Source organism: Orcinus orca, chromosome 10 (assembly GCF_937001465.1).
Source record: "Orcinus orca chromosome 10, mOrcOrc1.1, whole genome shotgun sequence".
Lineage (NCBI taxonomy): Eukaryota > Metazoa > Chordata > Mammalia > Artiodactyla > Delphinidae > Orcinus > Orcinus orca.
In genome coordinates, this window is record NC_064568.1 from 68,645,839 (window position 1) to 68,661,286 (window position 15,448).

Below are 15,448 nucleotides of genomic sequence, written 5' to 3' on the forward strand. Positions count from 1 at the left end.
ATAAGCACCAGGAGGGCAGGGATTTGGGTCTTTCTTGTTCCCAGCTGTATCCCTCGTGTCTGGAAAGGCTCCTGGCACATGGTAGCACACAGTAAATATTTGTTGAAGAAAGGCACGAATGTCCTGAAGATCAGCCCCCAGAAGCCACTGGGCCGGTATAATCCCAGCATGGTCATGGTTAAGCAGGGGTACAGCCCACAACAGCTGCAAGCTCTGAATTTAATTGTTGTGCTCACTGCCATGTCTACCACCTTCTAGCTCTGTGACCTTGGTTGAGTCACTTCCCTGCCTGCAGCCTTGGTTTCCGCTTTCATGATGAGGTGATGATAATGTCTGCCTCTTAAGGAAACAACCTGTGAAAAGCACCTAAATGGGGAATTTCCCAGAGGGCCCAATAAATGCGACTCTTTTTCCTCTTCCTTCCACAGGAAGTCCCCATGGTAGTTTCTCTCTGGGATTTCTCATTCTGTATCACAGGGCCTGATGTGTCTCTTACACATCTACCTCGTGTTGCTCCATCGGCCCCATCCCTCCCCACCCCTAACCCTCCAGGTCTCGTTCCCACACCCCGCAGGAGCACACACAGACACACATGACTCCTGCCACCAGACCTAGCTCGGGATGTCTACACCCATGGCAGAAAGGGGGTGGCTACTCACTGTGCCAGAATTCACATATTTCTTTTTCTTCATTTTCTTTTTCGGGTTTACCACCTGCAGAAAAAAAACGGTCACCAGGTAAGAAGGAGCGTTTCCAAGCAGTCAGGGCTGGGCGTGGCCCTGAAGGCAGGAGAGAGGGAGGAGTCATGGGTGACTAGGTAGACACAGAAGGAAGAACGAACGGGATTTCGGGCACAGGTGGGAAGTGCAGGTGGGAGGCTAGCAGGCTGTGCAGGTGGAAACTGAGAGCCTGGGGAGAGAAGCCCAGAACAACCTTGGAGCCACCACAGGCATGAAAGTCACCCAGATGACATGGTGCTCACTGACATTCACGGGACGACAGCTTGCTAGGCAGCCTGTCGAAATGAGGGCACACTGCAGCCCCAAGACTACACTGCGCCTCAGTTTCCCAACCTGTTCTATGAGGGTGTGGAACTTTTAGAATTTACTGGATCTCGAACTTTTACCCCAAAGTAGCCCTCCCAGTGGAGGAGAATGAACACGGACTCCTGGGGGCCTGGGCATCGCCGAAAAATCTGGCCACAAGCACATTTCTTTGAAGTCTGCTCTGTTATCTTTAAATCTGCCTGTATGCCACATTTCCACTCTCTAATTATAACTGTTTTAATATTAAAGCACTGTTTTGTTCTCAGATCTTCTGTGAAGTGGGCACTGAGAAAGCATCCTGTTTGTTCTGAGGTTTCATGCATAACCTGGCACACAGCCCCTCCCCCATCCCACCCCCACCCCACCCCACCAGCCTCTCCAGCCCTAAGCGGCTGCACCCCCTAGGGGCCAGCCTAGCAACCTCCCAACTCCTGAGCTGGAGTTCTAAGCCTCCTCCTCTCCCTCTCCTCACATCCCCAGGGTCTCCAGGGCAGGTGTGGGGTCTGCCCTCCTGTGCAAGGGGCACTGAGGGGCTCCCAGGACCAGCAGCTGTGCTGGCTCTGGATACAGTGGTAAGACATTGCCCCCATTCCTGAGGACATCGTGGTCTTTGAGGGGGCAGGAAGTATGATAAACAGGTAATAGGTATGGGAGTGGGGTGGGGGGTAGAGCAGGAGCACCAAGGAGAGGCATCCACTTCAGACCCTGGGGTAGAGTGGGTGTGCAGGGGGGGGCTTCCTGAGGCAAGAACAGCAAAGGGAACCCCAAGGGAGGCACAAGCACAAATGAAGCCACGGAGACTGAGACAGCATGGAGGTTCAGAGAGCCTCAGATGGCATGATGGGGCTGAGAGTGGGGATGGGTAGAGGGGAGCGGACAGCGCTAGACCGCAGGGGCTCCTAGAGCTGTGATGTATACGGCTGCTTACACACGCCCTCCCCCGCCCCCCCAGTTGCACATAGACTGCGGGCCACTGGGGCATGGCACCCGTGTGAAGGAGCTTGGACTCCCCTTGTAGGTAAAGGTCCCTTTAGGATCTCAGCTGGTGTGGAGTCTCCCCCCTCCCCTGTGCGAACCAGGCAGAGGCAGTGGGTGACATGCACAGTCGGGGGTTAAGCAGGGCAGCAATGTGGTCAATTACAATTTTGGAGGAATATTTGGTTACTGACTGGAGGACGGAAGGAGGTGGAAAGGCCATTATGGGGCTGTCACAAAGTCCCTACAGTGACAGTGGGGGTAGACGGGAATGAAGGGGACAAATGTCAGGATATTTAGGTAGCAGGAGGAGTAGGATCCAGTCATGGACTGGGTGTGGGATGAGGGGCAGGAGGTGTCAAGGATGCCTCCCCAGGTGCCATGGCCGCTGTGATGACAACACAGGAGGAGGAGCTGGCTGGCCAGGGGGAGAGGAGGGCTGCAGGGACTTTAGCCAGTGCATTCAGTTTGGGAAGGCTGAGTCTAAGGAGTGGCCAGAAGACAGCTGGGCATATGCATTGGACACCCAGGCTGATGCTGGGGCCTGAGATGAGGATCTTTCCTGGCAGAAGCCTGTTCTCTCTTCAGGCACTTCTGACTCTAGAAGGGCCTTCCTGAGCCCAAACCGGCCTCCCAGGGATGCCCTCCATGGTGCAAGGCCTGCCCCGGGGCTGCCAGAGTTAATTCCTTTTCTACCTGATGGCGTTTCAGATGTGTAAAGACAGCACTTCTTTTTGCCAGCGCTGCAGTTTCTCTCATTGATTGCAAGGGGGCAGGGACCAATGACTGAGAAAACAAGTCACTGAAGCCTGAGAGATCGTGGCCTCATCTGAGCCTGTCAAGCATCCTTAGAATCAAACTCCAGGAGACCTGACCCCTTCCCTTCACTTCCCTAAAAATGTCCTTAAAAGAGTCCAGGGCTTCCCTGGTGGCACAGTGGTTGAGAGTCTGCCTGCCGATGCAGGGGACACGGGTTTGTGCCCCGGTCCGGGAGGATCCCACATGCCTCGGAGCGGCTGGGCCCGTGAGCCATGGCCGCCGGGCCTGCGCGTCCAGAGCCTGTGCTCTGCAACGGGAGGGGCCGCGGCGGTGAGAGGCCCGCGTACCGCTAAAAAAAAAAAAAAAAAGAGTCCAAAGACGGAGCGTGCTTCTTTCTGCCTGGGTGAGGGGACAGAGACGGCTCCGTCCTTTGTCCTTACAAAAAGCAAAGCAATTAACTATGAGGATCATGGCTCTTTCAAAGAAATCCATCACGTTCCATTCTCACAAATAGCCTTGTTCAATTGAATTCAGTGTGAATGTATAATAAGCACCTACTGTGTGCCCAGGAGGGCCCAGGCCAATGTGACCAGGGCAACAGGAAGGGCTGTCACTTTGTCTGCCCTTGGGGAGCTTCAGTCTAGTTGGAACACAAGACCTGCCCACTCGGAACAGAGATACAGGTTGAGGGAGTAGATGCATACAGGGATTAGGGTTCAGAGATGGGAGTCAAAGCCAGCTCTAGCTGAGTGATGTAAGGATAGACCCAGTTTGTAGGATGGTTGTGAAATGTAAATCTCCTGGCACCCAAGCGCTCAACAGATGAAACTAGGAGATAGCACTGACGTAATGCTCACTAGTGGCCAGACATTGTTCTAGTAACTTATTTAATTCTCAGTGTGCATGGCACAGAGTGGGGCAACAACTCAGCCAGGGTCGCAGGGCTAATACATGGTGGAGTCAGGATATGAACCCTGGGCTGTAAATTAGGGTTATAAGTATCTGCAGTTCAGTAGGTCTGGCATGAACTATGCTGTCCATGAAGTTCATAAGTGGGAGAAAATAGGCCACCAGAGGAGTAGGACCTGAGCTAGATGTGGAAGGTGGGAGGGTATCCTGAGAGGGAGCACACACACAGGCAAAGGCTCAGCAGTAGAAAGTGTCCTTGGAGGGCAGATGATATTATCTCCAGAGAGACCGGGTGTCTTGTCCAAGGTTCTCTGGTCTAGATGGAGGTATCCTGATTCCTGTTCCTCTCTTTCCTTCCAGAAAAGAGAAGATATTCTGCAGGCCCTGAGACTGCTCTGATTAAAGGCAGAAGGCTACTTGAACTCAGGACCTCAGGTCTTGGGCCTAGAACCTTCTGACACTGTTCCCCACCTTCTGCCCACCGGCACTTCTATTCCCCCTCCTTGTTGGAAGAGCTCTCTCAGGGGGGGCACTATAACTCAATGATTTGGAGCAGATAAGCTTAGGTTGTTTGCCTCTTGAGTCTGCCACTTACTGGGCTTTGGTCAAGTCCCCTCACTTCTCTGTGATTCAGTCTCCTTAACTGTGAAATGGCACAATAACACCCACCTCACAGGAGAACATGCAAAAACCCCAGCCACGGGCTTCCCTGGTGACGCAGTGGTTGAGAGTCCACCTGCCGATGCAGGGGACATGGGTTCGTGCCCCAGTCCGGGAAGATCCCACATGCCATGGAGCGGCTGGGCCCGTGAGCCATGGCCACTGAGCCTGCGCGTCCGGAGCTTGTGCTCCGCAACGGGAGAGGCCACAACAGTGAGAGGCCCGCGTACCGCAAAAAAACAAACAAACAAAAAACCCCAGCCATGGCTCACTGTTAGTCCTCAGCAACTGGGAGCTACATATAGCCAGAGCAAACCCCAGCCTTCAGGTGTCTGCCTCACCTCATAGATGTTGAATTGGCTCTGCCCACGGGCCAGCTCCCGGTAACTGGTGGTGAACTCCCCAATGAAGTCATGGCTGCAAGGGAAAGTTGCTGCTGAACCGCAAGGCCCAGGCTGTGCGCTGCCTCTGCTCATCCCCCCGCCTCTCATGTCCCTTCCCCTGGCTCTCAGTTCTGCCCGGGGCCTCTGCTCCAGGGGTACACACCAGCAGAGAGGGTGGGCCCCTGGGAAGAGTCCAGTGTCACCCATGGAGCAAGAAACCCAACAGACACCCAGCAAAGAGCAGGGTCCTGGAGAATAGGACCCCCTTCTAATACTTGGATTCTTATTTGAACGAACGAGCAATAGTATGTATTTTGGGGACAACTGGGGAAATTTGAACATGAAATGAATATTAGATGGTATTCAAGAATTATTGTTCAATGTGTCAGGTGCAATAATGACATTTGTAGTTATTTAGAAAAATGCTCTTATTTTTTAGACATTCTCAATGAGATATTTAGAGGTAAAAATGCCATGAACTGTAACTTAAACTACATCAAAACATAGATAAGGCAACTATGGCAACATGTAACACTTGTTAGATTCAGGTGATAGGCTTAAAGTGTTCATTAAACTCTTCTCTCTACTTTTCTGTGTACTTGACATTTTTCCAATAACATTTTTTGAAAAGACAATTAGCTTTAGGTCCGTCCAGGCAGCTTGAGGTGTTTTCTGCAGTGTTTACACCTTCTGCATCTCTGCCCCACAAGCATGTGTTGACAGTAAGTGCAGCAAAACCTTGTACAAAGCAGAACTCCCATCTGCCCTGCGGTTGGCTGCCTTTCGCCACCACTCTCTCTGATAGAGGGCAGTGGTTAACATGCTGGCCAGGAATGCCTGCTGGAGTGTGATGCCCAGGAGGTACCCCTGGGGCCTTGCCCCACCTTGAGTCCACACTGTCTTTTTTCTACATATTTACAGCTCTCAGCATTCAGACTATGAGCTCCTTGATGGTGGGACCCAATGGCATCTGGTAGCTGTCTCCAGCTTCCCTGGTAAAGGAAAGGTATGGGGAACTCCAGGGTAAGGTGATGAGGTGAATCGTGGGTGGAAGCCTGAAGCTGACTTGCCTGTGATGTGGTTAAAGCGAAGAGAGGAGGGGACAGAGTGAGCTGGCAGAGTAGTGTTGGCACTAGAGTTTCTCTACAGGAAGGTGTTGGGCAGGTGAGCTCCTTGCAAGGAGCTCCGGCCTAACTTAGAGCTGTACTTGCACAGCACTTTACGGCATCCCCCATCCATGTCACAGACTTGATAGGCACCAGTGAAGATCAGAGGGCTTAAAGCCCCTCTATGACCCCCCTGGTAGCACCACAGGATGGAGGGCTCACAAAAGTCAGGAAGTATGACATACTTGGATTTGGTTGGATTTGGTTCAACAGACAAGCAGGAGCCGGTGAGGGTTCTACTAAAGTTGTGAGAGGCCTGTTCTGTTCCTCGTCTATGAATTCCCAGTGATACTGGCTCCTTGGGGGCACTTAGATACACAGAAGAGGAAGCCCCTGGCCTCCCCAAGGTTAGGCTCAGCCCTACTCAGGCTCTGCCTTACCGCTCCGGGGTCCATTCATATGCTTGCCTTTCCCATATCCCACTCCGTCAGCCCTGCTCCCCACAAACAACTCCTCTGAGGAGTCAAGGGCCTCCTGCTAGATTTCAGGGAGTCTCTGAGAGCCAAGCTCATCTTCTGCACTTCAGTCACCGCACGATGCTTAGCCTCACACAGAGAACGTGGTCATGAATGCTCAGGAGGTCACTAATATCTGCCTGTACCTTAGAACACACACATTTCAGAAAATCCTACGTTCTTCCAAATGTGGGGAGATTTTAGACACTGGCTGGCCGCTAGGCAGCTGTTTGAGGAAAAGAGGCCTCTTACACCCCTTGCACCATGTCCTGCAGGACACAGGCCCTCTGGTGCCTCAGTGGAGCTGGGCACGGAAGAGCCACCGAGGCAGTGGTCCCTCCACAGGAAACCCAGGCCCCTCACCCCCCAAGCTGCCATGGGTGGGGACCTGGGCATAGCTCTCTCCATGAGAGGGCAAGATCCACCTTCCTCCCAGGGGCTGTCCCCCTCCTTGCTCACCTTCTGTCCTTCTGCCAGCTTACCTGCCATCTCGATCCCAGTCGTATACCTCCACCTTGATGGTCCTGTAAGGCAAAGGGCCCATGGTGGGATGGACTTGACCCAGCACCTGCGTAGCCTGAGAATGGGGCCACTTGCGTGGCCTTCTCACGCTCCTGGGCCAAAGGGGGATGGAGGAACACCCACCTGGCTCTGAGGGCCCTCGGTGAAGAGGCAGCAGCCCAGGAGACAAAGGAACTATCTTGAAGCCTTTAAAGGTCTTAGGGACAGAGGCAGCTCCAAAGCTGCACTGGGACTTCCCTGAATTTCAGGGAAGATGTAGAAAGGCAGCCTCAGACTTCAGTTCACCCCACCTTCTCTTGGCCACCCCAGATGGGGCACAGATCCCAGCATGAAGCCATACTGCAGTTTATCAGGGGTGGGGCCGTTAGAGTGTGAGTGTGGTGCTCCGTAGATCCAAGGCCTAAGCAGGGTGGGCTCTCCTGGTGGGACCCTGGGGTTCAAGGAGTCTGAGCGGTGGGGAGCTACCCCGCATGTCAGGGATGGACCCAGGGGTCCTGACTCAGGATGGCCTGCTGAGCTTTTCCATGCCAGACTGGCTCCTGAGTGAGGGTGTAATTATCTTCACATTTTAGCCTGTCTGCTTTAATTAGTTTGTTTTGACTCCTGAGCTTGGGGCTGGGCTTTGGGAGCCCATTTTATTTTTAGCCTGTTTCTATGGCAACAGGCTAGCAGACCAGAGGCAGAGGAGGGAGGTGGAGGTTGCAGGTTAACCCTTGGTACCAGCAGTCCTCCAGGGATGCCCAGGGATGGGGCAGATGCCCGGGTCCCTCTGCAGGGTCAGGGTCTGGAGAGGTGGAAGAGGCATGGGGGAGCTGGGTCTCCAGCCTTCAGTTCTAAATGGGGCACACAGAGGCGGCTGCCCAGGCCCGTGTTCTATGAATATCTCATCATTTGGCCCATGGCCGCGGCCCATCTCCTCAAGTCTGCAGGGAGCCGGCCTTGGAGTTCCAGAACCCCCAGAAGGAGGCGCTGTCTCCCTTCAGATGAGCCTCCATGGGGCATGGGGGTGGGATGCGGATTCTCCCGCATCAGGGTAGAAACTGTTCAGGAAATGAAGGGATGCCCAGTACGTTGTGCAGCAACTGGATTTTTGTTACCAAAATGTAAAATGGGGCAGGCATAGAAGCCCACCATTTAGAGGAATCCTTTAAATTTTTGTGAAAAACAAAAAACTATGTCTCTCTGAGGAGAATTATTATGGAAAGAAAAATAAAATCTAGGCCTCTGAAGGTAGGCTGGTGATCTGGAAAGAGTAGAAAGTGTCTGGGGTGTGGACTTGGATGCTGGGCCCTTTGCACTGGGACCTGGAGATGTCGCTTAACCTCTCTGAGCCACAAAATCATTTTAAAGTAGGGATAATAACGGCCCTACAGAATAGCTGTGGAGACAAATTGGTAAAACTGCCTGGCATGCGTTGGATCTCTATAAACATGCCTCCTGGGCTTCCCTGGTGATGCAGTGGCTGGAAATCCGTCTGCCAGTGCAGGGGACACGGGTTCGATCCCTGGTCCGGGAAGATCCCACATGCTGCGGAGCAACTAAGCCCGTGCGCCACAACTGCTGAGCCTGCTCTCTAGAGCCCGCGAGCCACAACTATTGAAGCCCACGTGCCTAGAGCCCGTGCTTTGCAACAAGAGAAGCCACCGCAATGACAAGCCCGCGCACCGCAAGGGAGACACAACACAGCCCAAAAGAAATTAAAACAAAAAAAAGCCTCCTCTCCACTTTAGCATTTGGGCCACACCTGGGATAGTTTTGTTTGTTTGTTTTTTTACAATAAATTTATTTATTTTATTATATTTATTTATTGTTTCTGGCTGCATTGGGTCTTCATTGCTGTGCGCGTGCTTTTCTCTGGTTGTGGCGAGCGGGGGCTACTCTTCGTTGCGGTTCGTGGGCTTCTCATTGCAGTGGCTTCTCTTGTTGCGGAGCACGGGCTCTAGGCACGTGGGCTTCAGTAGTTGTGGCACGTGGGCTCAGTAGTTGTGGCACGTGGGCACACCACAACAACAGACCACCAACACCAGTCCCTCAGGTGACTAGATCAGTGACAGCCAACGTGCTCAGAGGCTATAGGAGGACCCCAGTCATAGCCACGGCCTTGGATACCCAAAAAAATCACTGGGGAGAATTTTTTTTTAATCTCACTGCCAGAAGGCGTGATTTAATTGGTCTGGATAGGGCTCAGGCACAGGTAGTTTTTAAAAGTCCCCTGGCTGATTCTAATGTGCTTCCAGAGCCACTAACCTCTCTAGATGAAATTAACTGGTTTTCAAACTTGGTTACACATCGGATCCCCCAGGGAGCTTTAGCAATCCTGATGCTGATGCCTCACCCCAGAGATTCAGAATCAATTGTTCTGGGGGTGCAGCCTGTGCAGGGGAATTTTTAAAAGCTCCTCAGGGGGGCTTCCCTGGTGGCGCAGTCGTTGAGAATCTGCCTGCCAATGCAGGGGACACGGGTTCGAGCCCTGATCTGGGAAGATCCCACATGCCGCGGAGTAACTGGGCCCGTGAGCCACAACTACTGAGCCTGCGCGTCTGGAGCCTGTGCTCCGCAACAAGAGAGGCTGCGACAGTGAGAGGCCCGTGCACCGCGATGAAGAGAGGCCCCCGCTCACCGCAACTAGAGAAAGCCCTTGCGCAGAAATGAAGACCCAACACAGCCTAAATAAATAAATTAAAAAAAAAAAAAAAAGCTCCTCAGGGGATTTGAACTTGCAGCTGAGGTTGAGACCACTGAGTATGAGATTCCTGTGCCAACTCACCCCAGTAGCAATCACAGCCAAGGCTCCAGGGATGGCTGCAGGGAGTCAGATTAGCTCGGAGACCGAAATCTCCAGAACTGGGGAAGAAGGAGGTGCCCAGAGGCAGGGGAAGGCAGAAGCAAAAGCCAGACACAGCTGGTCAGTAGCAGCACCAGGCCTCTTGGCAGGGAGCCAGTGTCCTGTGGGTCTCTGAACGCGTGGGGCAGGAGTGACAGAGCAGGGTGTGTGAGCCCCAGCAGGCCAGCAAGGATGGGGAATGCTGGCAAAGACTCCAGGCTTGCCCCCCAGCACACCAAGCAGCTCTGTCCATAGCCTCTGAACCGAGCTGTAGGTCTGCTCCTAATGAGCCTCTCCCTCTCCCAGGCAGGGAAAACAGGAAAAGGTATGTTTCCCTGATGCTTACAAGTCCCGAGGGCCGACAGGCCTTGAGGGGTTCACCCTAAACTAACTGAGTCAGTCCATTACTCTGAGAAGCTGCTGGGAGGAAGAAGAGTATCGAGCCTCACAGGCCCAGGCAGTGAGGCTTGATGGCAGAGGTGCTGTGCAACCCCAGCTGTACTGCACTGACTGTGGCTCCTGTGTCTGAGTTCAGCTTGTGCATGTGTGAAGCAGGGATAAGACACTCCTAACTGAAGCCATAGTATTGGGCCCAGCCCCTCCCGGTGCTCAGCGTGTGGTGGGGTTCAAAGGAGAAGCAACTGGTTCAATCCAGGGGGCCGAAGTTTGGGTGATGTGACAGCCCCCCAGCTCCTGGGAACCCTCTCCCTTCTCCAGGTGAAGACCCAGTACGCTTAACACCCTTTTAAAACCTACTTATTCACCATGAAGGTGTGAGTGAGTGATAGCAGCCCGACCCAGAGGAATTTGGTTTAACAGGGACAAATCCTCAAGTCGCAGAATATTCAAGGACAGAGCAGGGGGACTTCAGGGAAGGCAGGAGAAGTGCTTTCATCACCCTTCACCTCACTTCACCCCACTGGAGGGCTAGATTAATTCTGACCCTGAGTCCACTTCCTCTGACTCAGGTTCTGCTCAGCTGGGTCACTTGGGTTTGGTCTTGTGTGGACTGGAAACACAGCAAAGGCAGGGGGACCCCAAACCAGGGGAACCCCAAATTAGAGGGCCAGCCCAGAAGTGACTTCTGGAGAAGGGACATGCACCTTCTCCTTGCCCTGGCAAATGACATAATCTGTGGTCCTCCGTTTCCCCATCTGTGAAATGGGCATGTCATTAGTACCCATCTTCTAGGGTTATTGTGAAATTTAAACTCACAAAATAAGATACTGTATTTAAACCAATTAGGACACAATTTGGCCCGTGTCCTAAAGACTCAGTAAAGCTTAATGAGATTAACTCGTTTCCACCCCCATCATTCCAAGAAAACGGCCCTTTCTCAGCAGATCCCTGGTTCTCACCCCCTGGCCCTCTTTTTCACAATAGTAAGTTGATATTTCTGTTTGAACTCTCTTCTCTCAGCTCCCTGACTATGGCTGCCCTCCCCCTGGTCCCTTCTTATCTCTCTGACATCCCCCTACTCCTGACCTCTGCCAGCCCCCCTCCTGGGGACTCCCAGACCTCTGTTCTCCTCTCCCCTGGGAAGAACACCACTGTACCTGTCCCATAGCCACACAATCTGGCTCCCTGTCACACTTCCCATTTCCACTAGTGGTACCATCGTCTCTCATCCTCCAAACTCCAAACCCTAATAATCTCTACGTCTCTTTCACTCCCATATCCAGGCAGCTGTCAAGGCCTTTTGAGTCTTCCTTCTACCTCCTATCTCGAAGCAGACCTGCTCAAGCCCCTGAGCAAACTCTCCTAGAGCTGTCCTCCAAGTGTCCCACCCCACTCACCCCACGCCTTGACCATTCATCAGCAGAGCGCTGGAGTTTAAGAACACAGATCCTAGAGCCAGCCTGCTTGGGTCCAGATTCTGATGCTACTGGCAGTAAGACCCTGGGTGAGTTACTTAACCTCTCTGGGCCTCAGTTTCCTTACCTACGAGATGTGGATAGTATTTGTACCTTTTCCAGAAGAGGTACTAATTGTTGGGAGGATTAAATTAGTTCACATACATCAATTACCTCAGAAGTGCCACAGGAGCCTTTGCTGTTATTATTATGACCCATGTCTCCCACCTTGGCCTGGGAGCAACCTCAGAAGGAAACTTGGGTCTGAGAGCTCACTGTGTCCACAGCACCCAACACGGTGTCTGGTGCCCGGCTGGCCTGGAAGACAGGGCTGCTGGATTAAACCCAATGTGTACTGTGAGACTTCAAGAGGTGCCTCGGAAGTAGAGGAAAGCGGCCTTGTTTTCCTGAACAAGGCCCACCCTGTCCTGCCCTACGGGGGCCTCCCAAATGCCTGCACCTCCTGAGTGGCTGTTGTGTATGTGGGTGACCCTAGGGCTCAGCAGGGGGCAGGTCTGCTCGCTTACCAGGCCAGTGTGACACACCTGACACCTCCATTAGCACCACTGTCAGTCACATCACAGTTAATCTGTCCCTGGCTTTGGAGGAGGGCCCAAGCTGCCCAGCCATCCTGGAGGGAAACCAGTCCAGGGCTCAGCCTGGGAGGGGGATGGGAGCCCACCTGGGCTTTCCGCAAAGCCTGCACCTTCCCCCGACACCCGCACCTCCTCCGATGGCTGATCGGAGAGCCCAGGCCTCTGAGCTGGGCTGACCTCCTTACAAGGCTGGATTCTGAGGCCCTAGGAGGCCTTCCCCGGGATGCGGGTTGTGGGGGGTCAGCTGGACAAACCCCGAAACCTCTAGGCAGTGCGGTCGGAAATCCCAATTCCTTCCACCCCTATGAGAATGGAGCTGCCATGTTCTCCCATACCCCAACCTTGAATTTCCGCTCCCTTCCTCTCTATCCCAACCATTTTTCCTACATCCCTTGTCCCCAGGAACTGACGCTGCCCCCGCAACCTTCCACCCTGCCCTGAGCCTCCTTTAGACCCTGTTGCTTCAACCCCTCCCATTCCCCACCACTCCAGAAGCCCCAGGACCTGGCTAGACACGGAACGGGGGTTTGTTTGGCTGAAATGCCTATTTTTGTTTCCAGTCTCATTTTGCACAACTATTTAACTGTCTAAAATATACGTGTGCACATCTGAGCTCCCTGTAAGCCCCCTGAAGACAGAATGCGGCTACATTCCCTTGAATGCCACACAGCTGGAGGCGCAGTGCTGAGCACATCGTAGGTGCTCAATGACCATCTATGGAACAGACTGTGGCTTTTCTGTCCCAGCCGAGGCAGGAAAAGAAGCCACTTCATCTCCTGGACCAGCAGCCTAATAGGGAGAGAGACAGGGGTGCCTGAAGGCCATCCGTCTGCTCATTCCTGTCCCCTCACCCCACTGCACATACCCTGTCAGTAGCCACTGTGAACAGAGTGCCAGGGAGCCCATGCCAATGCCACCAGCCAGGATGCCCTGAGGTATCTGTTCTGACACCCTAGGGCTCCTGTCAGAGTGGCCAGCAGAGGCCCAGCTTCCTCAGGGCTGCCTGGACAGCCCTGCCCGAGAAGCCCCTGCCAGCTCGCCCACCTGCTATAGCAACCACCAGGAAACCAGGCTGGGTTCTTGTGACTTAACACAGACCAATACCGTGTTACAGCTCCCATCCTACGTGTCCCCTCTCCCCCCTACATTTGCCACAATTTGTAATTATATGTTTCTTCGTGCAATTATTGGATTAATATCTGCCTCCCCCACTAGCATATAAACTCCAAGAGGTTGGGTGAAGGGTGAAGACTGTGTGTTTTGTTTCCTCCTGACTTCCCAGCATCTAGTGCAGTGCCTGTCACATGGTAGGGCATCAATTAACGTTTGTGGATGAAATGCTGAACGGCATTTTATGTATACCAGAGCCTTACATGTAGGTTGTGAGCTTCAAAGCAGCCCTACAAGGTAGGTGGATGTTTAGGTACCCAGTTTACAGATAAGGAAACTGAGGCTCAGACAGGTCAAAGTTTGCCCAGGTTGAGAGTGCTTTTTTCGTCACAGAGTCAGGATTGGAAACTAGGTATCTGTATCTATACTCAACAATCTACACTCAAACAATGATGAGGTGTATTATGAGTAGGCTTTGTAGCGTCAAAAAATTCCATGAGCTGTTTGCACTGCATCCCTCATCCCCATTTATGGCAACTCATCTGGCAGCACATATCCTGGGATCCTGACTCCCCAGAGTCTCTCAGCCAGGAGTTGGGGCTGCTGGGGACCAAGTCACCTCTACGTGCATCTAGAGCCGCCATCTGGCCCCCACCTGCCCCTCACTGGGCACAGTGAAAAGACCAGCTACTGAGCTCCAGGCAGGGCGCCCAACACACACCAGGGCTTCTCTGAAATCCTTGGTACCTCCCATCCCCCCAACGTGGGAGGGCTTCCACCAATGGGAAAGTCAGACCGGGAGGAAAAAAGGCGGGGTGTGGTGAGGGAAGGGCAGGGAGCCAGAGGGATCCCCAGTTCCACCCTGTGCAGGGCCACCAGCACGCAGCTCCAGGAGGCTCTGCTCGCTTGTACTGATGGGATGGCCCTCATCAACGTGACCGTGCCCCCCGCACCTGTGCTTGGGGACAGGGGACATTTTCTCATCTCACCGATCATAGTCCCCGTTGCAGAGGGCTCTCACAGGAATGGAGAAAGTTTGCCAGACTGGGTTTAGGGTGTTCTTCATGACCTCAGTCTTGTGGCAGATGGTGAACCTGGCAAAGAAGAGAGGGAAGTCTGTCAGTCCTGACTCCAAGGGAGGCAGAATTCAGATCACCAGAGGGGCTGGCTTGTTAATCTCTGCAGTTGCCAGACAGTAGAAACAATGGCTTCGTGAGGTGATGAGCTGCCTGTCACTAGCAGCATCCAGGTAGAAGCTAGACAGCCATTCCTTTTTTTTTTATCTTTGTATAAACTTCAGTTTATTTTATTTTTTTAACATTTTTATTGGAGTATAATTGCTTTACAATGGTGTGTTAGTTTCTGTTGTATAACAAAGTGAATCAGCTATATATATACATATATCCCCATATCTCCTCCCTCTTGCATCTCCCTCCCACCCTCCCTATCCCACCCCTCTAGGTGGTCACAAAGCACCGAGCTGATCTCCCTGTGCTACGCAGCTGCTTCCCACTAGCTATCTATTTTACATTTGGTATTGTATATATGTCCATGCCACTCTCTCACTTCTTCCCAGCTTACCCTTCCCCCTCCCCGTGTCCTCAAGTCCATTCTCTACATCTGCGTCTTTATTCCTAGACAGCCATTTCTTGATAACACTACAAAAAGGATTCCTGCACCAGGTAAGAGTGTCAGGAGATGTGGCTCTGGCCCCTGTTCTCTGCGTGACCTTGAGCAAGACTGTCCCCCTCTCGGCCTCTATTTCCTCGCCTGTAAACCCAGGGAGTTGGCCACTATTAGACTTCCTTCATCTGAGATCCATGGAAGGATCTGGAGATGGGCTTTAGGGGTCTGTGAACCCTTGAAATCGTCAGTGGAACTGGATGCCTGAGTTTCATGTGCTTGCTGTTCCCCTGTCTGAAGGACTCTCTCCCAAATTTCCATGTTAACGGCTCACCTCCTTACTTCCTTCAGGTTTCACTCAACTGTCATCTCTTTGACATGAGCACCTGCCCTGAGAACCATTATCTAAAATTTATACCCCCTGGTCCCCTGACTCTGAGATATCCTAGTCCCTTTCCATACTGCTTTTTCCATCCCATCTGTCACCATTTGACATTTGACATGGTCTGTCTTTCTCCTTATTTCTTTCATAGTCTGTCACTAAAATGTAAGCTCCATAAGGGCAAG

At 52.7% G+C, this 15,448-nt stretch overlaps 1 protein-coding gene across 6 annotated transcripts in view; it reads right to left on the minus strand.

Moving 5' to 3' along the window:
* The window catches only part of CPNE5 (copine 5), a 106,753-nt gene that overhangs the window by 13,290 nt on the left and 78,015 nt on the right, over positions 1-15,448 (minus strand). For all 6 annotated transcript variants that reach the window (XM_033424123.2, XM_033424121.2, XM_004267662.3 and 3 more), the window contains 4 exons: positions 14,248-14,352; positions 6,836-6,877; positions 4,691-4,766; positions 660-713 (listed from right to left, as the gene is read on the minus strand). In XM_033424123.2, the coding sequence (XP_033280014.1) occupies positions 660-713; positions 4,691-4,766; positions 6,836-6,877; positions 14,248-14,352 (277 nt within the window). The remainder of the gene's footprint in view (positions 1-659; positions 714-4,690; positions 4,767-6,835; positions 6,878-14,247; positions 14,353-15,448) is intronic.